Source organism: Enhydra lutris, unplaced genomic scaffold (genome assembly GCF_002288905.1).
Source record: "Enhydra lutris kenyoni isolate GAN:26980312 unplaced genomic scaffold, ASM228890v2 scaffoldscaffold28, whole genome shotgun sequence".
Lineage (NCBI taxonomy): Eukaryota > Metazoa > Chordata > Mammalia > Carnivora > Mustelidae > Enhydra > Enhydra lutris.
The window spans coordinates 10,996,585-11,021,220 of record NW_019154112.1 but is presented as its reverse complement, the minus strand read 5'-3'; the positions used below and the strand labels follow the sequence as shown (position 1 = coordinate 11,021,220).

At 34.3% G+C, this 24,636-nt stretch overlaps 1 protein-coding gene across 5 annotated transcripts in view; it reads left to right on the top strand.

The window, feature by feature from the left end:
* Positions 1-24,636, top strand: part of LOC111152241 (family with sequence similarity 135 member A) — a 109,155-nt gene that overhangs the window by 82,734 nt on the left and 1,785 nt on the right. For all 5 annotated transcript variants that reach the window (XM_022510679.1, XM_022510678.1, XM_022510676.1 and 2 more), the window contains 6 exons: positions 660-820; positions 5,073-5,164; positions 5,669-5,766; positions 7,599-7,750; positions 9,443-9,553; positions 22,519-22,632. In XM_022510679.1, coding sequence (XP_022366387.1) covers positions 660-820; positions 5,073-5,164; positions 5,669-5,766; positions 7,599-7,750; positions 9,443-9,553; positions 22,519-22,632 — 728 coding nt within the window. The remainder of the gene's footprint in view (positions 1-659; positions 821-5,072; positions 5,165-5,668; positions 5,767-7,598; positions 7,751-9,442; positions 9,554-22,518; positions 22,633-24,636) is intronic.

Below are 24,636 nucleotides of genomic sequence, written 5' to 3'. Positions count from 1 at the left end.
CAAATGATACGGTGTTAAAATTGTTAATAATTTTTGATATTTGCAACCCCAAGTTGCTTAGACTTGTTACTCATTCAGAATGAGTGTATGCCACCAATTATATTTAGTCAAATCCCCCTCCTGGTTCTGTTCCTTTCTATTGGTATTTCTAGAGGAAAAATAGAAATAACTTAATGTACTAAGAACCGTAACTACAGTTCTCAGTGTTACACTTTAGGTAGACTAGCTCCTTACTTTCCATTTATGTAAGATTAAAAAGCAGCAAACAGGCTCAGGTTTGCTGAATAAGCATCAGATTGTCATCCTTCCAGTACTTCTCCCAGCTTTTCTATATAATATAAAACTTTATAGGAAGTGTAGCTTCACTCCTAATATTTTCTTAGTTGATTTCAAGTTTAAAACACTATTTCATTTGATTTCAGATTTCAAGTATTGATTGTATTTGATCAGAGTATATACTAACAGTAGCAAAGAAAATTACTCTCTGGTTTCTAAATCATTTAGGCGGTGTCACATATTTTCATTATTTTAAAACCAAATAATTTAAAACCAAAGATTACCTCTTCTGCTGTTCCCTAAATTCAGCGTGTTGTCTTTTTCATTCTAAAAACTGAATATAAAACTTAGTAAAGAGTATCTCTTATAATATTTTGCTTCAGCTTCCTCCAGGCGAAAGAAGAATTGAAGCAACTTCAACTCCCTGGGTTCATGTACAGTGATGTCCCTCTGCTGGCATCCTCAGTCCCTTATTTTAGCATGGAAGAAGAGGATGGCTCTGAAGATGGAGTGCATCTCATTGTCTGTGTACATGGTTTAGATGGTATGTCCTGTCTATGGATAAAACCCATGGCAACTCAATATATTTTCTTTTCATCTAGTTTAACTTAATCTTTGACTGAAAATATTTTAAATTGATTAAATCTTAAATACGTTCTAAAACAAAATATGCTTAACTTTGCTAAGTATAATGTTATATTTCCTTTTAAGTAAATTTTCCTTGGAACTGACATCCATCCATTTTATTTCTTTTAACTTTGGGTTTTTCTGTCTTCTGTTGTTGGTTTTCTCAGCATTCACCTCATGGCAATCATTTTGTCTCCCTCTGATAGTCGGCCTGGTGCCCTTTTAGTCTGATGCTTTAAACCTTATGAGCTAGAGAAATCAGTACTAAGAATTGAAGATTTACTAATTTATTAGGGTATAATTTAAATCCTGAATACCGGGCTATAGTGCTCTAGTTTTGTGGCAGCTCTTTTGGTTATTCAACAGACTGTTTTTTCTAGATTAGGAACTATGCTAGAAAATGCCAAATATCTCTAGACTAGCATATTATTACTACATTATGATATAATTCTGTAAGAAGAAATTGAAGAAAGATTTTTATGGACATAAAAATACTAAACACAGATCTAAGCTAGTAAATTGTTATGAAATTGAAGATTTTTTAAATTTTTTAAAAGATTTTATTTATTTATTTGAGAGAGAGAGATAGTGAGAGAAAGTATGAGCAGGGAAGAGAAGGAGAAGAAGGTTCTCTGTGAGCAGGGAGCCTGACGCAGGGCCTGATCCCAGCACCCAGGGATCATGACCTGGGCCAAAGGCAGAAACTTAACTGACTGAGCCACTTCAGGCACCCCTGAAGATTTTTCTTTAACAAAAGAACTTGACTCTACAGGAACAAATAGGTTTTAGAAGGGAAGAGGGTGGGGGGGTTGGGTGAGCCTGGTGATGGGTATTAAGGAGGGCACATATTGCATGGAGCACTGGGTGTTAAACGCGAACAATGAATCATGGAAAGCTACATCAAAAACTAATTATGTACTGTATGGTCACTAACATAACACACATACACACACGAAGAAGAAGAAGAACTTGACTCTCAAGAAATAAAATTATCTCAGGGTGCCTGGGTGCCTCAGTTAGTTAAGCATCTCCCTTCAGCTCAGGTCATAATCCCAGGACCCTGGGATTGGCCCATATTGGGCTCCCTGCTCAGAGGGGAGCCCTCTTCTCTTTCTCCCCCCTGCTTGTGCGCTCTCTCTCTCTCTCAAATAAATAAAATCTTTAAAAAATAAAATAAAATGTCTCCAATACTAACTTCTTCCCCTGCAAGTAATGAAATTTTCAAAGGATTATCACCCAAGAAAGACTTCTTGGCCCAGTAGAATCTCTGGCATGTTCTTCTTTGAAATTTTTAAGAAATACGTTACTTATTGTTATATAATTTGTTATAGAAATTGTTCCAGAGTAATAGGAAAAATTATGGAACGCAGCTCATTTTATTCTTTGAAGTTAACCTAACTTTGTTACCAAATCTGGAAAAGATATCACACCCACATCCCAAAGAATAGCTGGCCAATCTGACATAAATACAATTAATAATGCTCTAGCAATATTGCAGAAACAAGTAAACAGATAAGTAAATTAAAAAATTTTTAATGGTCTCCAAAAACCTCTAGCAAGTTGAATCAATGTATTAAGTCACTATAACAACTAGGATTTAATTCCCAGAATGCAAAGGTAAATATATGTGAGGAAATTTATTAATAAAATATACCTACATCAACAAATCAAGTAAGAAACTATTGATAAAATTTGGTGTCCATTCCTGATTTTTACAGTTAAGCACCAAACTAAGTTTTAAATAGCATTTATTAATGTGATTTATTCAATGTGATTATTAATGTGATTTATTAATGTGATTAAGCATATACATTCTCAGCCAGTGGAAAATATATTTTTATATTTATATATATTATAAGGGTAAAGTAGAAACTCATCAATTGATAACATGTTTACATTCCTAATGAAACCCAAAGGAATTAACCAAAAAGCCACTAAACTAATTTTTAAAAATAATAATTTTTTAATTTATGTGTTATATCTAATATGTTTTCAATATTTATAGACATCTTTTAAGTTAGTAATTAAACTCCTTTAAATTATTTAAATGGAATTATGTTTCTGAGCCAAAGGCAGGTGCTTAACCAATTAAGCCACCCAGGTGCCCCCCTGGAATTTTTTGTCTATTCAACTATTACAAAACCATGAAAAGAAAATGAACAGGCCCAGGGGAATTCTACCAAACATTTAAAGAAGAATTAATTCCTATGCTCCTGAAACTGTTCCAAAAAATAGAAATGGAAGGAAAACTTCCAAACTCATTTTATGAGGCCAACATCACCTTGATCCCAAAACTAGACAAGGATCCCATCAAAAAAGAGAACTACAGACCAATATCCTTGGTGAACACAGATGCGAAAATTCTCAACAAAATACTAGCTAGTAGGATCCAACAGTACATTAAAAGGATTATTCACCATGACCAAGTGGGATTTATTCCAGGGCTGCAAGGTTGGTTCAATATCCGCAAATCAATCAATGTGATACAACACATTAATAAAAGAAAGAACAAGAACCATATGATACTCTCCATAGATGCTGAAAAAGCATTTGACAAAGTACAGCATCCCTTCCTGATCAAAACTCTTCAAAGTGTAGGGATAGAGGGCACATACCTCAATATTATCAAAGCCATCTATGAAAAACCCACCGCAAATATTCTCGATGGAGAAAAACTGAAAGCTTTTCTCCTAAGGTCAGGAACACGGCAGGGATGTCCATTATCACCACTGCTATTCAACATATTACTAGAAGTCCTAGCCTCAGCAGTCAGACAACAAAAGGAAATTAAAGGCATCCAAATCGGCAAAGAGGAAGTCAAACTATCATATCACTCTTTGCAGATGATATGATACTGTATGTGGAAAACCCAAAAGACTCCACTCCAAATCTGCTAGAACTTGTACAGGAATTCAGTAAAGTGTCAGGATATAAAATCAATGCACAGAAATCAGTTCCATTTCTTTACACCTGAATGTTTATAGCAGCAGTGTCCACAATACCAAACTATGGAAAGAACCTAGATGTCCATCAACAGATGAATGGATAAAGAAAAGGTTGTATATATGTACAATGGAATACTATGCAGCCATCAAAAGAAATGAATTCTTGCCATTTGCGACAACGTGGATGGAACTAGAGGGTATTATGCTTAGCGAAATAAGTCAATCGGAGAAAGCCAACTATCATATGATCTCCCTGATATGAGGAAGTGGAGATGCAATGTGGGAGGTTTGGGGGGTAGGAAAAGAATAAATGAAACAAGATGGGATTGGGAGGGAGACAAACCATAAGAGACTCTTAATCTCGCAGAACAAACTGAGGGTTGCTGGGGGGAGGGAGGTCAGGAGAGTGTGGTGTGGTTATGGAGATTAGGGTGGGGGGTGTGTGCTGTGGTGAGTGCTGTGAAGTGTGTAAACCTGGTGATTCATAGACCTGTACCCCTGGGGCTAAAAATATATTAAAAATATTAAAAAAATATTTAAAAAAAAGAGGAGACCCAGAAATATGACTAAAGTCTCAGCACAATAAAATATATAAGAAATCAAAAAAAAAAAAGTGAACAGGTTAAATCTGAATCTAAAATGCATTCAAAGGGTGCCTGGATGGCGCAATTGGTTAAGCATCTTACTTGATTTTGGCTCAGGTCCGTGATCTCAGGTTCATAAGGTGGAGCTCTGTGTCAGGCTCCACACTCAGTGTGGAGTCTGCTTCGGACTCTCTCTCCATCTTTCTCTGTCCCTGCCCCTCTTCCCCGCTGTCTCGCTCTCTCAAATAAATAAATAAATCTTAAAAAAAAAAAAAAAAAACGCATTCAAGGTTTTTTAAATAATCAACTATAGTAATGATGGAAGGAGTACTTCCATAAGTCATTCACAGTGACCACAGCCAGCAGTCTCCAAAGCTAACAATTAATAAAAACACCATCAGGTGGGAAAGCAAAAGCATCAATGTCACCAAAATTCCTAAGAAGCAAATTGTTGAAAGATATTGTATGGCTACTTGAAATCAGCCTTGACATGGAAATTGAGAACTCTATTTCAGGTTGTACTGTCTGTTCAAAACTGGCAGAGATCATATACTTCTCTTCAAATATATGATGATGTACTTTGTACATTTTACTTTATCTTGTCCTTCAGACATAATTTTTCATTTTCTTTATTTTCTAGGTAACAGTGCAGATCTCCGATTAGTGAAAACTTACATTGAACTTGGACTGCCTGGGGGAAGAATTGATTTTCTTATGTCTGAGAGAAATCAGGTACAATATTATGACAGTGTTTTCAATGGAAGCAAATATTTTTTGTACTAGTTTCTACCTAATTGTTTACTACAAAATGCTTATACTAATAGAAATAATTTTTCTGATTTGTATGAAATTTCACATTAATGCATATACTAATGAAATTGAAATGAAATGATTTATAATTTGGCTTATGAGCTCTTCACATGCACAAAATTTCTAGAATTTCACATTTCTATGCAAAAATTTCATTAATTAAACCATTATAAATAACCTTAAGTTAAATGTGGGTATTGGGCAAAAGAACTAATGAAGCAAGTATTATTAAGAACATTGAATTTTTTCTTTTCCTGGAAATTTCACTTTTTGCTCACTTCATATAGTGAATATTATTCACCAGCTTCTCCAAAAACCACCCATCTTAACCATATTTTCAACACCTAAATCAAAAATAATGTTTATATTGTTTTTCCTGTGATTATTCATATTTAGCATAATATATGTCTGTTTGCCTTTATTCAGAATGATACTTTTGCTGATTTTGATAGTATGACTGATCGCCTTCTGGATGAGATCATACAATATATTCAGATATATAGCCTAACAGTCTCAAAAATAAGGTAACTTTTATAATTCTCTGTAATATTAATTAACATACCTTTATGTCTCTATGAATTAAACAGAAAACATTAAATAGAAACAGAAAAACAGAATTTGTGGTAGTTTTGTTGCCCTGTTATGAAATATAGGAGACCACAATTCAGTTTGCCTAATTTAAAGAGAAAAGAAAAAATTTAAAAATTTTAGGGAAAGACCACATATGATTCCATTTATATGAATTATTCAGAATAGCAAATCTCTTGAGACAGGAGTAGATTAATGATTACTTAGGGCTGGGAGAGATGGCAGATGGCGCCCGTAATAGCTAAAGGATTCAGGGGTTTTTTGAAGTGGTGAAAATGTTCCAAAATCTCTTGTGATGGTTGCACAACTCTAAATACACTAAGAACCATTAAATTATACATTTTAATGGATGAATGTATGTGTGAATTGTATCTCAATAAAGCTGTTACCAAAAAGAAAGATTTTAGGGCAATGGATATATACAAACAGATGAAACAAAAAATTACTTTCAAGGTCTCCTAACTCTACTTTGTGAGTCAGTTTTCCATAAGCAAGATGGTCAAAGCAATATGTGTCTCATAATTCAAGCAGATACTGTGGATAGACATGGGAGATAGAAAAATATTTGTTTCCTCTGGTACGGTAGGACTTAAAGAAAAAGTCAAAACTAATCTTTCTGCCTCAAAAAGTAGAATAATAGTTACATTCGTATCTCAACTAGGTTAGAGGAAGAAACTGGGCTCTTATAACCATAGGCTTTTGAAAGAGTTTGTTTCCAGTTTGAATTATGGAGAATAAGCACTAAAAAGAGAGATAAATAGGTTTTTATTTGAAGTCATTTTAAAAAACATTTATTTTTAAATGGGTGGAGATGCAAGTATGTTAGGAGGGAGGAGAGATGTATTTTCTTATTCTAATTATTCTCTTCATTTATAGATTTTAAAATACATTTTATTTACTGAATTTTCTACAGTGATCTTATATTCCTTTTATTCACTTACTATATTATGATGAGAAAATAATATTTCAGTTTTTTTCATTTATCCACAAACATATTACCTCTTTTAGATTAAATTATTAGTTATAATTAACCATTATTCAAAAGCCTGATCTGGTTAATTGAGGACTATTAGTTGCAATCATAACTCTCACCCCACAGCTTCAGGAACTTCCAATTTGGGAGGGAAGTTGATCCTGAGCTTCTCACTAGCTATATCGGTAAACCAGTTTAAGACAGCTTTCAAACTCTCTTCTTTTCACTGTTAATTATCCCCAGGGACTAATATAGCATCTAGTGCATAATGATGATAAGTAAAAAGGCTCTTTTGATTTAAACCATTCCTTAATAAAGGTGAGATGCTTTATAAATTTTAGGGTATAGACCAGAAAATAAATGAAATGGGTATATAATTTTTCCTAAGCTATCCTTTATAGGTACAATTTCATTATTTTGTTTTAAATCATGACTCAATGAGTAATTATTGGCACGTGTGCCTAAGGAGGCAAATTTATCATCTAGTCAATGTATAGTTACTTTTAAAATGTATTTATTTCTAAGCAGTTATAACTATGAATAAAAATTTTCTGATAAGTAATATCTTATTTCAATAAACATTTAAATTATATAGTAGAAATTTTCTACTACATTCTCACATTTTTTTCCTTCAAAATATAAGTTACATCATTTCAAAGTATCAAAACATAGCTTTAAAACATATTAAAAATTTCCAGATACTTAGTATGTCATATCTGTGTATAGAGGTATCAGCTTTAATATTTCTTTTTAAAATTAATACTATAGGAGAAATGTCTTTTTTTTTTCTTAAAGCTTTATTGGACATTCGTTGGGCAATTTAATAATCCGTTCAGTGCTTACAAGGCCAAGGTTTAGATATTACCTCAACAAACTTCATACCTTTTTATCTCTTTCTGGACCTCACCTTGGTACACTCTACAATAGCAGTGCTCTTGTTAATACAGGTAACAAGTTTTATTGTTCAGTATAAAAAATATGGCATGGGGAGAAAATTTAAATACAAATTTAAAGTTTTCTGGTATTTATTTAAAGCTGACCTGTCACATACTTGGAATTTTATGAAAAAAAAATATAGAAATTTTTCTGTTTCGTCATGTACGTGAAATAAATCAATAAAAGTCATTTCAGAAAATGAATGTTACCATATTGAGATGATATGTATCAAAAGTGACAAGAGTGTTTTGAACTAATTTTTATTAAACTATCTAAATATTTTCAGTATATGTTTATCTTAAAAACAGGCTATTCTGTTGTTCCATCAGTTGAGCAGATAAAAAATAATTAACTATATTTAATATATTATAAAGTTACAAAATATTATATATAGAATTTTAACTCTGATTTTGGTTTGATAACAAAGGGATGTTATGAGAAAATAAATTCTAAAATTTTTTAAAACTTAAAATGAAAGTTAAGACAATTTTGATTAGAATGAATATTCTCATCAAGAAAGATCTGATACTTAATTTGCCTTTTGTTTGGTATGGTTTTTTCCCTTAGATTTTTTTAAGTAGTTTTTATAGTTTAGTCCATTGATTCCCATTGTGAGAATAAAGTAGATTATATTCTGTCTCTCTGCATTGAGCCTTGAAACTCACTTCCATTTTCTCTTTCACTTTCATTGACAAAGAAACCATTCTATTTTCCTTGTATCCTGTTCCAGACTATGGTATCCACAAACATCTAGTTCTAGATTTTTACAGTTTTTTTAAAAAGAGGGCATGAAAAAGATGAAATCTATAAGTAATGTAAAATAGAGTCCAATGTAAATAGGATGCAGTACTTTGAATTTTTTTTTTCACTAAACTTTTCCCCAAATAGGCTTACAAGATTTAATCAGAGGCTTTTTTCTCTTTTCTTGCCCTGTTCCCCTCTGTAATGTTAGAAACAATAAAAGTAGAAATTAATATTTTGCACAATCTTGAAAACCTGTTCCAGAGAGTGATTAGGGTTTCTCTTAATTAAGGGGAAGATGCATTTAAATATGCGTAACTGATAATACAAAGAAATACAATTAAATATGAAACTTAAGAGGTACCTCTGGCTCAGTTGGTTAAGCATTCGAGTCTTCATTTCAGCTCAAGTCATGATCTCAGGGTCCCTCTCCTCTGCCCCTCCCCAATAAATAAATAAACAAATAAACAAGCAAGCAAATAAATCTTCATTATATTCAGCTATTACTAGAAAACATTAACCAATTGCTCATTGTAAGAGTTAGTCCTTATACAGTTTGTCTACCATATCTATATTTATCTCTAGACTAAAACACTCAGTGCTTAAGCATTTGGATCTACTACTGTGAAGTTTTTTCCATCTGTGCTTCTTTATAATTTGAAAAATATATCTAAAGGTACACTTTTCCCAAATTTGTCCTTGAATCATTATCTATTTCATTAGTGAATGTGATCGAAATAGCAAGCTCTCTATCAACCACCATTAACCCATAGTTAACTTAAATGTATGTGTTTATATTTATTATCAGAAAAAGGAAATAATTTACAAATATATTTTTTATTAAGAAAATGCTTGTTTGGTAGATCTCATTTTTGAAGTGAAATATATAGTAAAATTAATAATCTTGGCATATGTTACCCTGTATTTCCAGTATTATTCACATATCATTTGTAACTCTGTAGGTCTATGGTTCATGCAGAAATGGAAAAAATCAGGTTCTCTTTTACAACTGACATGTCGAGATCACTCAGACCCTCGCCAAACTTTCTTATACAAGCTTAGTAATAAAGCAGGTAAGTATATAGTTAACAGTTTTGAAAACATTCACTTGAAAACCTTTTTTAAAAATCAACCTTTAGCAAATAATCAACATGTCTTTCTGGTGATTAAAAAACTATTAATCAGTTGTAATTTTTTAATAATGAAATAGGAGTTACAATTAACATGGTTGTTTGATTTTTTTTTTTTTTTTACATGATCATATTTGTGTTGTGTAAACACAGGTACTTTGAGATTATCCTAGGGGCACTTGAGTGGCTCAGTCCAGTAAGCGTCTGCCTTCAGCTCAGGTCATTATCTCAGGGTCCTGAGATCAAGCCCTGTATTGGGCTCCCCCATCTCTCTCTGTGTGCCACTCCTCCTGCATGTGCCTTCTCTCTCTCTCTCTGTGTCAAATAAATAAATAAAATCTAAAAAAAAAAAAAGAAGAAATTATCCTAAACTTTTTAACATTTATAATTCAGTACCAATTGTAAGTCAGTTTTCAAACTGGGCCTTTGCATGTCCTAGCCCTTCAGTCCTCTTGCCCCAGTCCTCAACCCTTTTAAATAAACTGTCACATATTCTTTTGCCTTCCTATCCAAGGACTATAAAACTTTTCTGTAAAATATCAAAAACTATTTGAGGAGGAGGGAGCTGAAGAGGAGAGAGAGAGAGAATCTTAAGCAGGCTCCATACCCAGCACAGGGCCCAGCTTGTTGACCCAGTCTCGCCACCCTGAGACCATGACCTGGGCTCAACTGACTGAGCCACCCAGGTGCCCCTAGAAACTAAACTATTTATAGTTATTCTTTCTACAAATTTCCATTACTGGATGAATCTTGTTACTCATCTCTTATTAACTGATTATTAGATATATTCCCCATCTTGCATTATATATCAGGCTTTCACAACCTGAGGTCCTCAACTACTACTTTACCAGTTTCACACTCATGTCTCCCTACCATATTCTTTCCACTTTGTCTTTTGAAATCTCCATTTGAGGGGAAGAGACTGACTTCATATATTTATCTTCTTCGAAGAATGCTGTCTCTACTCTTATGAACACGGAGACATAAGTGAAACCTGGATACTTCCCACCACACCCCAATTTCCCCACTCCCCTTGGCTGTAGAGAAGAGGCTGGCAAACTTTTTCCCTAAGGGCCAGATAGTAAATATTTTGGCTTTGCAGGCCTTGTGATCTCTGTTGCAGCTACTCAGCAATACCAATGTAGGGCAAAAACAGCCCTAGACAATACATAAGCAAATGGGTGTGGCTAAGATCCAAAAAAAATTAAAAACAACAACAAAAAAAAAAAACCACTTTATTCCCCCCCCAAAAAAGGCAGCTGGCCAGATCCCACAAGCCATACTGTGCTAAACCGTTCTATAGGAGAACCTCAATTTTTCATTTACTGAGTACCACCTAGAATGGAGAAAATAGTCATCTTGCTTTCCATTTCTAGTTGCAATCATTATTCCTCTACTGTCATAAAACTATCCTTTGAGGTTTGTACCCTCCAAACCCTGTTGCCGTCTAGTCATCTTTAATACAATGATCTCCTGGTCACTGCTCACATATTCAGTGAGATCTCTGATAAGAATTCATTGACTAATATACAGTTATGCTCAGGAGAAGATACCATTCTTCGATCTTAATATCCTTAATCTTGGAATCATTTTTGATGAAGTCAACCCTTTAGATGATTATCAGGCATTAAGAACCTTTCTCCACTGTGGGAATGTTCCATTCTACTCCATTTTAAACCCATACCCATGGCTCTATTCCATCCCTGAAATTTCACACAGTATTCTATTCTGAGACTAAAATATCCTACCCTTCTTTCTCACTCCCTTATTCTCATTTGCTTTTTTGACTATTTAAGATCCCTACTCAGTTTCTTAAATTACCTTGTCCTTCATGGTTCTCCTCCCTTCCTGATCTATGCCAGCCTACATGAATTTTTATTTTTATATACACTTTTATTACTCATACATTATTACTGTGTGTTTTTCCATCTTAGCCATCCAGCAACCTGTATTACTGTTTCTTTACCTGGCTTGTTGAGCTCTACCAAAATGGATCATGCAGACATGCAGATCAGTACTACTGTAGATCCAGGACATTCCCAAGTGGTTAACTCTGAATCCTTCCTAACCATTTCCTAGAAGCTTTTCCGTTTTGTTGTTGTTGTTGTTGTTGTTGTTGTTTTTAAGATTTATTTAGTGAGTGCAGGTAGGGGGAGGGTCAGAGGGAGACAATCTCAAACAGACCTCGCTGATTGCCAAGTCTGATGTGGGGCTTGATCGTACAACCCATGAGACCATGACCTGAGCCAAAACCAAGAGTCAGACCATAACTGACTGAGTCATCCAGGTCCCCCAAAGCTTTTCCAGTTTTTTTACCTCTTAGCCTCAGATTTTAAGCTACCACTGTTACCTTCACTTCTGTAAATGACTTTGTTTCCTTCTCTATGAGAGTCAAGGCCATCAAGTGAGAACTTTCCTACTTCCTTTCTTTTTATTTACAAACATTAGCACACTTGTGCTTTCCTCCTAGTTCAGTAAAATATATTTTATCTGTGGTCCAAGAATAATTTCCCTTTCTGTTTTAGAACCTGTTACTTCTCTCTGTCGTTAAACTCTTCCTCTTCAGTGGCTTATCTCTTAAAATATCAAGTTATTCCATTTTCTCCCATCTTAAATCATAGTAATAATAAATACCTCCTTTGATCCCTAATTCTGTATATTTGTATTTCTTTTTTATATACAAATTGAGCCTCTTCAAAAAAAAAAAAAAGCATTTACTTTCACTACTTTCTCACCTTTTATTTCACTCCACCAGTATAATCTGATTTCTGTTCTCACCATTCTCTTGAAGGTTGCCATAGGCAGTTATCTTTTTTCTTTCTTTTATTTGAATATGCTGGCATTTATGACTATTGAAAATACCCTTATTCTTGAAATACTTTCCTACCTCCTATTCTGTTATCAGTCTTTCCTGGTTTTCTTCAATGTTGGCTCTCTGCTTCCGACACAGATTTCTTTTCTCTCCTTGTGCCTTAAATAGAGATGTTTTTGGACTCCATCTTCTGTCGTCTGCTCTCTCACTCTATACATTCTTCTTTGACAGCATCATTTCATATCCATCTTCACCATCGGTAGCTCAAATATGTATCTCTAGTTCAGTCCTCTAGCTGTATTCTAGACTGATATGTCCAGCTGCCTACTAAGCATATTTACTTAGATGGTTCATGGTTATCTACCTCAAATGCAGTGTTTTCAGATACCTCACCTTTCCCCTCAGATTAATTTCTCTTCATTCCACAACTACCACCATCTGCCCAGCCAAAAACTTAGAAGTTGTCCTTTAGACTCCTCTTTTCAATATCCCCACACATCTGCTTAGTTACTAAGCCCTGAAACATTCGGCCTTTTTTTATAGCTCATGGAGTCTTCTCTTTCTTTTCTTTGTCCCACTGCCTTAGGTCAACCACAGATTATTGCTGTGGCCTCCAAACTGATTATTTGTCCTCTAAACTGGTTACTCTCCTCCATCTCATTTCCTCATTAGATAAAATTATCTTCTAAAAATTAAATCAGACCATATTGCTCCTGTTTGAAAATCTTTTCGTGGTGTGTTGTGGCTTTCAAGATGAGGTTTAAATTCCATGGCTTAGGGCATCACATCCTTTAAAATCTGGTTCCTGATTCTTTTACTAATTTCAAATCCTACTCTGCCCATGCACACATCCTTTGCTTTAGATATGCTATGCGTTATATGCTTGCATTCATCCATGCTTTTTCTACCACCATTCCTCCCCATGTGTTTACTCATCTTTTTAGAACCAGTTCTCCCCATCTTCTAAAATTAGACACCATCTGCTATTAAAAGCTTTCTTGAGGCCTTCTCTGATTTAATGCTCCTCTACTCTCAGAGTACCCAGTAGATTGCCCAGTATTCATGTTTATATCCCAGATCTTACACCTCCAAACTGACCTCATTAATGAATTCCAATCTTCATTTGCATGCTAGACATCTCTACTTACATATGAGACATATGTCTAAAACTGAATATATTGTCTTCTTTTACTAACTCTTTTTTCATTATTTTTAAATGGTACTCTGTCTTCTAAATTACTTAGTTTGAAATACTTCGATGTCATCTTTGACCCCTCTTCTTTGCATTCTACTTCCCAAGATTGTTAATATTATAACTGATCTCTCATGGCATTATATATGAACCTCTTTTACCATACCTGCTATAGTTTATCTCATATAATCATTTTTATGCACGTTAACCTCCTTTCCAGTAGTAGGATCCATTTGTGACAACACTTTCCTACGCCCCACATAAACACTCAGTATTTACTATAGTTTTCCCCCTTACTAGGTGTTTGGTATAAACTTGCTGCATCAGCAAATGATTTTTTTCTAACATTTTCCATGTCCAGAATCAGGTCAATATTATATGGTAAGCCAAAAATCAAACCTATATATTTGGTGACTGATAATTCCAAACTGGAAGTGACTTGAACTTATAATTTAAACCCTGGCCATTTAAATCTATTTTTTGTCTACATTCTCATCACCCATGTCCTCCATTTTGCTTTTGAAACATTTGATGTAAACACTGGATAGATGTACTAATTGAATAACGCCCACTTCAGTTGAGTGCTGTTTAAGCTTTTTCAGGATTCTGCCTTAAAGGTTGTTATTAATGTGAGAAAGAGATGATGGAATGATTATTTCATGTATTGTCTGTTACTAGAATCAGTGGAAGAAACGTTCTTTTATAGGTCAAGTTTTATGTTTTGTTTCTAAGAGTACAAAGCAACAATAAGTTACATATAGTGCACAGAAATATTTACTTGATTCACTAATATATAAGATATGCCTACAAAGCAAATAGAGTATATAGTTCTCACATGGGAAAAACTTACTGACACTAACTAAAACGATTGTGTTCTAGGTATATGAAGTTTGTACCACTGCTGTTGACAGGCTAGAAAATAAAGGAAAGGCAAAATTCTATAAATGTTCCCTGGAGTCTGTGTATTTATACTGTATTTTATGAAGTAAAATTAGCAATAGGAATAGTAGCAACATAAGAAAATAAAAACACTAAAGAAGGCATAAATAAAATTTTACTATAAAAATTCTATAATCCATGGCTTTCCCTGTCTGAACAGGTATTTGTATTATTTCTAATTATTAATAGATGTGAGTAGATCGTTTGCACTTGAGTTATTTCTTGCCTTAGAATGCACAGCAAGACTTGTTCGTACCTTCCTTCCAGTTGTACCAGCCTAATAACTGTTTAAGAGCCAGACTTTAAGTCACAAGTAGATTATTTGTCTTAGCTGAAAAACTGAGTAGGATACTTAATCTAAATAGACTTCAGTTTCTTCATTGGTAAAATGGGAATATTAGTATCTTCTTCACAAGACTATGAAAGGATTAAATGAGATAATGCATGTGAAACAATTACCGTTTTGAATAGCACAGAACTCAATAAATGTTAGATGGTAAAAATAGCTCTAAATGAAGAGATGCCTGAACTAAAATGATAGTAGTATTATAGATTATAGAAATTTGCTTTCACATTACCATCACAAATCTGTTGTAGGAAATTTTTATGACAGAACTATTAAAAATACTGACTATAAAAAATTACTCAAATGACGTATTCAAATTATATTTATGTTTCAAGATTTCTACTTGTACTCAAATATGAGTCTTTTTTTTTTTTAATTTTTTTTTTTAATTTATTTATTTGACAGAGATCACAAGCAGGCAGAGAGGCAGGCAGAGAGAAAGAGGAGGAAGCAGGCTCCTTGCCGAGCAGAGAGCCTGATGCGGGGCTCGATCCCAGGACCCTGAGATCATGACCTGAGCCGAAGGCAGCGGCTTAACCCACTGAGCCACCCAGGCGCCCCAAATATGAGTCTTTTAATATGCATCTGAACTAACATGAATTAACATGAAAGAATACAGTTTTCTAATAATTATGAGCAACGAATTAGATAATACTAAAGTATAATAATAAATAACAATAGCCAACACACATATGGCACTTAACTATAATCCAGGTACTAAGCATGTTATACATATTAGTTTATTTAATCTTAGTAAGAATATTATTGCCCCATATTGCAGGTTAGGACACCAAAACATAGAAAAGTTGAGTAACTTGTCTCGAGTCATAAAGCTAGTAAGCAATCATGCATGTTCCAGTCATGTCATGTTTAGCCATTACTGCACATTTTCAGGAACTTTAGATGCTGTTTCTAATTGCAGTTTTAAATATCAACATATATTCATTAATTGATTTTTAAATTATCACAGAGGTAGAGCAATTCTCTTTTGAGCTATGCTTTTCCCCGGTTTATTCTGTTTCGTTTTTTGAGGGATTTTTTTCATCTAGAAAATTGTGAGAAATGAGTGGTCAGTTCCTACACCTGTGTATGTATTCACATGTGTGTGTACATATACACATATATCATTATATAATAAGTATAAGTGTATAATAATTTATAATTTTAATGTTGTAATTACTTTATTTACTAAGTAAATATGTTTGGAGTCACATCAGAAAGATAAATAAAATAGGAAAACATAAAGCAACATTTACTTAACTGATAGGCTAGCCTCAGGGTTTTTGTTGTTTTTTTTTTTTAAAGATTTTATTTATTTATTTGAGAGAGGGAGCACGAGTGGGGATGGGGTTGCGAGGAGAGGGAGAAGCAGACTCCTTGCTGATCAGGAAGCCCTGTGCGGGGCTGGATCCCAGGACCCCAACCAAGATCATGACCTGAGCGAAGGCAGATGATTAACCAACTGAGCCACCCAGTGCTCCTCTCAGGTTATTTTTAAATAATCAAAAGCCCTAATGATAGTTTCTCTTTTGTATTTTACTCTATGTATTTTTAAAAAAAATATTTTCTATAATTTACTTTTATTTTATATTTTACTGATAAATCTATGAAGTTTCAGATGTCCTTGTTTAATTATCGCTTCTGTTTCTTCTGAACAGCGATATTTCCTGCTCTTTTGGGAAAGTCTAAAATAACCTGTCTGAGGCAATCTCCAACCTATTATTTTCCTTTTTTTATTTAAGCAAAGTCCCCACCCTGTGGGTCTTCCTTTTGAAAGTCTTCTTCTCTGCAATGTATCATTAGTTAGTAACTTCCCTTAATTAAAAGCTGTTTATTATTTTAGAATTAAAGAAGCATTTTGGGGCACCTGGGTGGCTCAGTCATTAAGCATCTGCCTTCGGCTCAGGTCATGATCCCAAGGTCCTGGGATTGAGCCCCACATTGGGCTCCCTACTTAGCGGGAAGCATGCTTCTCCCTCTCCCATGTCCCCTGCTTGTGTTCCCTCTCTTCCTGTCTCTCTCTCTGTCAAATAAATAAATCGTTTTTTAAAAATAAATAAAATTAAAGAAGCATTTAAAAGCATAAAATAATTTATATGATTTCTAAAACAATTGAGAAATGTTATATTTTTTTAAAAATCATATATTAAGTAAGCCTTTTTTTGTTTGATGAACACAAAAGATCTAGTAAAGTGTTAAGGAAATGTTACTTTTCAGAGGATATTATCTATTTTGATTAAGGTGTTACGATCATAAACATTGATTAAATTTTTATAGCAACTTTTGACCCAAAAACCTTATTGATTGCATTCTACAGATTATACAGTATAGTTATGGCATACTAGTGTCTCAGCATTGAATATCAAAAGAAAGAAAGAGGAAGGAACTAAAATAACATAGAAAGTAAAATGTATATTATATGTAGATTTGGTGACACCAGTGGTGAACTAGTCAAGATTACATAAAGAGAAAGATCATGGGCATTCTTGCATTCTGTAACAAGGGCTTAAAAATAACCAAATGAAAATCTGTTCATTGTTGGAATTGCAGAAACAAAATACTCTTATTTTAAGATTTTCCCCAAAGCATCGCTTTACCAGCTATTGAGTTCTGACTAAGAAAATATAATAATTAAAGAAATCTCCTGCTGTGCTACTATGGCACAAGATCATCTTTTCTTCCAGCAGATTACAGAGTTGTTTAATAATAGGTATCAATTGACATGCAAGTTACATTTGTATTTTGTTTTTGAAAATGTAGGAAAGAATCAGCATCAGCTAACATTTGGGGAAGCAAATTCTTTCAAATGTATTTAAAATAAATGAGTAAAACAAGAATAGTCTAATATTTCTTAGTATGTGTCGATTTTAAAAGTACAGGTTTTCTTTACCTCAGCACTATTGACATTCTGGGCTGGATAGTTCCTTGTCATCAGGGGTTGTCTTGTGCATTGTAAGATACTTAGTAACGTCCCTAGCCTCTACCAACTAAATGCCAGTAACACACACCCCCCTTCATGCCTTTATCCCCACATGCCCACTGGTTGTGACAACAAAAATGTCATCAGACACTGCTCAATGTCCCTTAAGGTGCAAAGCCACCAGTTTAGAACTACTGCTTAAGCCAATTCCAGAAAATGAGTGAGTATGAATTGCTTTAAAACTCATTAAAATTTTTAGGAAAAAAATGCGTTGCCAGAAGTATCAGGAAGACTAAAATAATGAAGATGAACGTTACTATACCATGACAATGTTCAGACATAAGTTATATTGTTATACAGTCCAGAAAAATATTGAAGATTTACTTTAACCTTTTTCTTGGTACCTGAAAAGTAACTAATATATTCAGAAATTTTTTAGCTAAACTATTTCATTCTATAATGGGGAACTATTGTTTTCCTAAGTTAGAGGTAACTTTTCAACCTAGAATTAGCCATTTCAAGGGCCTAGTGGAGTACTAACCCAAGGGCCAGTTAACTAGATCATCTTTGAGCAGGTGGAATCCATAGGTGCAGAGGTGAACTGGGAATATAAGAGTCCCAGTAAAGACTTCAGACACTTTCATTTGCTAGACTTCAATATAGATGAAGTACTTTTATAATTCCCACCAGCAACCCTGGTGCATACCATGTTTCACTTTGAGTTTCTGCCCTCACTAGCCAACACTGCTAGATAGGAATTAAAACCAAAAGATTCAAAAAGAGTTATAGTCTATTGAACTAACTTGGTTCTTTGCTAATACAGAAAGCAAACTTTCCATGCAGAAGCACAATATTAGAATTAATACCTTGTTGAAAACCTGATACTAAAATTAGACTACTGAATTTAAAATGTATTTTTAAAGTATAATACTTAGAAATCACATTTAGAAATGACAATATATTTATATCAGTGTCAAGATCTTTGATTTTATTTTTTTCATTGTCACGGAATCTGAGAATTAAAGATTTTCTTAGAAATCCCTCATCTGGGGCGCCTGAGTGGCTCAGTGGGTTAAGCCAGTCTCAGGGTCCTGGGATCAACCCCCCCCCCCAAAGCATTGGGCTCTCTGCTCAGCAGGGAGTCTGCTTCCCCCACCCCCTGCCTGCCTCTCTGCCTACTTGTGATCTCTGTCTGTCAAATAAATAAAATCTTCCAAAAAAAAGAAGAAAGAAAGAAATCCCCTCATCTAATCTTTATTGAATTTGCCTATTTCCGTTCCACCAAGCTGCCTGAACCTGCAGAGACACAAACACTTCCCTCAAGGAGCTCAGCCTGAAGCAATGATTCTCAACCTGAGTGTCATTTCCTTGTAGAAGCGTGTCAGAATTTTTGCAAGGAGCTATTGTTTTGAAAAATATATTTAATATAACTTTTTAATGTAATGCGTATTATTCTTACAATATATGCTATAGAAATAAAGCAGTGCCAAGAAATGGGGTGGTCATTGCAAAGGAGTATAAAGTCCAAGAACAGCCTCATTGATTTTTTTTAATAAGAGATATTACATTATTTTGCATATTAATAAGAATGGTCCATACCAATGAGAAAATTGATGATACAAGAGAGGGATGGGACTCCTAGAGTCATGTCCTTAACTAGGAAGGAGGGAATGGCCCCTAGCATTCTAGTGAAAAGGGCTGGCCTCGGGTGAGAACATTGACAGCGCATCCATTGAAGAACAAAGGCAGAACATGAAGCTATAGTATGGTAGGTTGGTTTGGTTAAGGTGGGAGTATGTGGAAGTTCTTTTCTGATTCTTCTATATTGTCAGTGAAATAGGAAGCAAGGTCATAAGGTCAGTAAAGAGGGGATAGAAGATGCTGGCCGTTTGAGGGAAAAATAGTCATTTAGGAAAGTACAAAAATGTTGCCTAGCAAGGCTGCCACGGAGTGTGCACTGCACAGCTCCAAGGAGTGTTATTCGTGCGGACTGTAATATGAATGGAGTTGTGCAGTATGATAGCCCTTTATGGAGAACACAAATATACATCTTTCAGATAAATGAAAAAGCCAACTGTGCTCTTACATAAGCTGGTTTCTTGCAGCTTGGGATAAAATTTCAGTGAACAGTGTCATATTTACATTCAAAAAGCACAGTACCAGGGCACCTGCATGGCCCAGTCGGTTGATGGGATCCTGGGGTGGAGCCCAGGTTTGGGCTCCCCACTCAGCAGGCTGTCTGCTTCTCCCTCTTCTTCTGCCCCTCCTCCTGCTCCTGTTCTATCTATCTCTCTCTCTCAAATAAATAAATAAAATCTTACAAAAAAAAAAAAAAGCACAGTACCTAGAACAACTTGGGTAGAAGAAAAGATGATGTACTGTAGGACAGTGGCTTTCACATTGTTAACTTGTTTACCCCTTAAAAGAATTTTGAGAAAGTATGTACCCCTTGTAAAATTTTAGGGTGACACCTAAATATATTTTCTATAATTTGAAAGAATGGCAAAGGATATATTTTCTGACCTTTCAGGTAGTACATATTTGCTATAATTATATTTTCATAAAAACATAAAACAACTCATTCATTTGGAGTTACAGATTTAGGCCATTCAATTCATAGAAAATATATGCCATAAAATCTAATTGGCAAAGCTGATTCTTATTGTCAGCAGTTAAACTTTTTGTCAGCAAATGTTAGATTTCATTCATATTTTGCTTTATTCTCCCAGAGACTTTTATACCTGAAGCCATACATCATAATAACATCTGAAAGAGATTGGAAAAATACCTTTCTCTAATAAAGTGGGAGGACAAGTCATTTTTAGGAAAGCACTCATACAGAAGTTGGGATCTAGAATTCAATTCGCTTAAAAGCTATACATGCCCATCCTCACCATCTAACGGTTTTTTTTTTAATTGAAGTATAATTAACATATAGTGTTGTATTAGTTTCAAGTATGGAAAGTCTTTACCCCTGAAGGTAAGTATGTAGCAGTAAGACCTCTGCTCTAGGACACATAGATGATTCCCAGAGTAACTAATGTTACATTGGTGTCAAATGATGCCAAAAGTAGAATTAATTGTCACATGAAATGTGAGAATGAAGGGCAAAAATCAATTTTTCTTAATATGTTCCTAAAATATTTTCATAAAATATGTTTGCATAATATGTTTGCATAATTGTATATTATAGGCATTTGATCATTCCACTCATATCCCTAGAATTTTATATATCTGTATTGCCACAAAGTGTTACCTTCTCATTAAGAAAAAAGGAGAATAACCTTATTTGTGACATAGAGGGTATAAACAGCCTCACCTGCCTGAATGTGGATCTAGGATCTCTCATTATTAGAATCATAAGTTCCAAGAGAGAAATGGGCGTCTACAAAGACTTCCTATATTCTGGATCCACAGTAGTCCCCACAATTGGCCTGTCTCTAAGATAGAATTTGAATTTTGAAAGGCAAAAAGTATCAAAATTTTACTCTGGAATATTCCAGAACAAAATTATATGCCCTAAACTAAACACACCAATTCTAATACATTATCATTATTGGTTTGTATCATATTTAATAAACACATGAATTTCTTATTTTTTATGTATTAGTTATTATTATCAGAGTTACAAAGTGAAATTAGAACATTACTGGTAGTAAAGTAGTCAAGAACCGGGTTTCAGTACTTAAGTGAATTAATTCAAAGTATCACAAGCCCTAAATTCACCTAGTTTGCCAAAATATAAAAATAGAGGGACCCGACTAAGATCTGTAGATGGATCACAAAACCCATTATTATTATTATTATTATTATTATTGAAAAATCATAAGCATATATCCTCTTGACATCATACTTAAATAAAAAGAAAATAATAATACTAGGCAAGGGTCAAATGAAAATTTAAAGTAAAAAGTCAGCTTCAAATGATTTCATGTAGGGTGTTTTGTTTGTTTTTATGAAAAAGTATTGTTTTGTTTCTTTGGGAAAAACTATATATTAAGGAATATCCTTTAGAAAGGAAGAAAGTTATAAAATACTTCCTATAGAACTTTAGCCCACATATCTAATCTCACTCATGCCCCCACACCTTTAGATCACAATCCTTGCCAAGCATACATTTCTTATACCAGCACACAAACTACGTAGGAGTTTTTTTTAGAGAGTATATAAAAATTTGAAGAAAGAATCCATCAGATGTAAAAAGCCATAAGTTTATGGCGCCTAGGTGGTTCAGTCAGCTGACCATGGGACTCTTGGTTTCTGCCCAGATTGTCAGATCAAGCCCCTTCACAGCCCCCACCCTCATGGAGTCTGCTTCTCCCTCTCCCTCTCCCCCTGTGTGTGCACAGGCTCACTCTCTCTCTCCCTCTCAGATAAATAAAGATTTTACTTATTTATTTATTCGAGAGGGAGAGAGCATGAGCTGGGGGAGGGACAGAAGGAGAGGGAGAGGCTGATTCCTTGCAGAGCAGGGAGGCAGTAGGCGCAGTTCCATCCCAGGACTCTGAGATCATGACCTGAGCCAAAGTCAGATGCTTATCAGACTGAGCCCACCAGGTGCCCCTATAAGTAAATAAAATCTTCTTTAAAAAGCCAAAAACTTAGTACTACTGAGGAAATAAAAATTTCCAGTAACTTAATATACTAATTAAGTTATTTTTAATCTGGTTGCATTGTAATTCATTATTTTTCTTCATAGGGCTTCATTATTTCAAAAATGTTGTGCTAGTGGGATCTCTACAGGATCGCTATGTTCCTTATCACTCTGCCCGCATTGAAATGTGTAAAACAGCTTTAAAGGACAAACAGTCAGGTAACTAAGTAAATTAAAAGTATTTCATCTCCATTTCTCTGACAGTGCATCCCATTATGGTTGTATTTTACCAGTTACAAATGAAGTTAAAACTTTTTTCATATGTTTGTTGACCTCTTTTTTATTCTTTGAAATGCCTGCTTATGACTTCGAATCATTGTTTGATATGGAGTTATTTATCTGTTTCTCAATAAAAATCTCTATATATCCAAAAAATATATTTCAAACAGTTCTAACTACACATGAGCTTTTTCCCAAGTTTTTCTTGTAGTCACTTTCTCTCTTCTTTTTCATATTTCTTTTTACTCTATTTTCCACCCACCAATATTAACAGCTATCCTTCCTCTCTTTTTCTTCCTTCCTTTTCTCCTGCCATGTGAGATGTTTTTGCCAATGAAACATTCTCATTAAAGAGTTCTTTTTTCTAATTATAAATGCTGTCCATTTTGCTGCCTCAAAACTAATTTGTAATTTGATTTCTTCTGTATTATTGGGATTGGTAATTATGGTAATGATCATGCTGCATGTTCTGCTGTATCTTGCTTTTAGTCAAAGATGGCAGCAAAGACTTACCTCACTTTAATAAAGGAATAAATATTTTATATATTTATTCTCTTGCTCTTTTTGAATTAACAAAAGAAATTTAAATCATAGCTATTTAGAGCCAGAAGGAGACTTGGGTTCTATTTGTTTATTTTATAATTGAGGCCCAGAGATGCTAAGTGGCTGATCTAAAGTCACTGGTGATTAATTTATTACAGGTGTAGAGCAAGAACTTGGGTGTCCTACCTTCCTGTACTTGTTCAGTTCCTTTTTTGGAATGAGTCTGGTTTTTAAACGAACTCTTAATCCTTTGCTTCTTTCCACATTTTAACAGTGAACAGCTTCTTTAGACAAGGACTCTCTCTTATACACATTTGTATTGACATTGTCTAGTATGTTGCCTGGCACATAGTAGATAGTCTAGTCATTTGATAATTATCTTTTTTTAGCATTTTATGACATTAGAATAACCTTTTTTCCCCCTTAACTTCTGTTCTAGCAAGGGACTTAGAGAAAAATTCAGAGGAGATTTAACCTTCAGATGGGTCACAGAAACTAGAGAAATGTGCTTTGTTTTAATGGAGATTCTGTGCCAGTGGGGGACAGGGGAAATCTAATAAAGACAGGTTTGGACTTCTTCCTATGTAAAAATATTTTTCAAACATTGAAAAAATATTTTTCAAACCAGAAATCCAGCTTGAATAACAGTGAAAATTAAGAGAAGGAGGTGGGAGTAAAAAGTTTTCTATGAATCTATGTGATGTTAATGTCTCTCTTAAATGCTTCTCTCTCCTTTCTCTGAATGTTCTTCTACTTTTCCCTTCTCATGATTCCACAGGAATAAACCCTGGCTCTCCTCAGAAATTTGATACTTTCCTCCCTAAAATTCACGGGTTCATGGATATGTGTTGGTGCTTATCTATGATAATATTAGCAATGCATAAGCATTAAAAACTATCTTGCCCCTTATAAGACAGTTTGTGCGTTATGTATATCTAAACTTCATCTTTTATACTGTGAATGACCTCAATAAATTCATTGTAAGAATTAGCCAAAAAGAGGGAAAGAGAAGCACAATTTTGGAATTAAAAGCAGAACCAACATTAAATAAACCCTTAGACCGAAAAAAAGATCTTGTCTCATCTTTGAGTCAAACTCACGTTGTTCTTCTGACTGTAGGAAGTTGCTGTTTTTTCTCAGAATAATGCAGAAATATGTGGAATACTGTTGAATGCCACATAAACATTCTTAAAGTACTTGCTATAGGTTCAAATTTTAAAAGTTATAAAAGGCAAAATGTCTTTTTTAAAAAATATCGTTGACGTAATGTTACCTTATTTTCAGGTGTACAAGATAGTGGTTCAGCTTTTCTATACATTACACTGTACTCATCACAAGTGTAGTTACCATCTGTCACCGTACACCACTGTTAGAGTATCACCGATCATTCTCCATACTGTG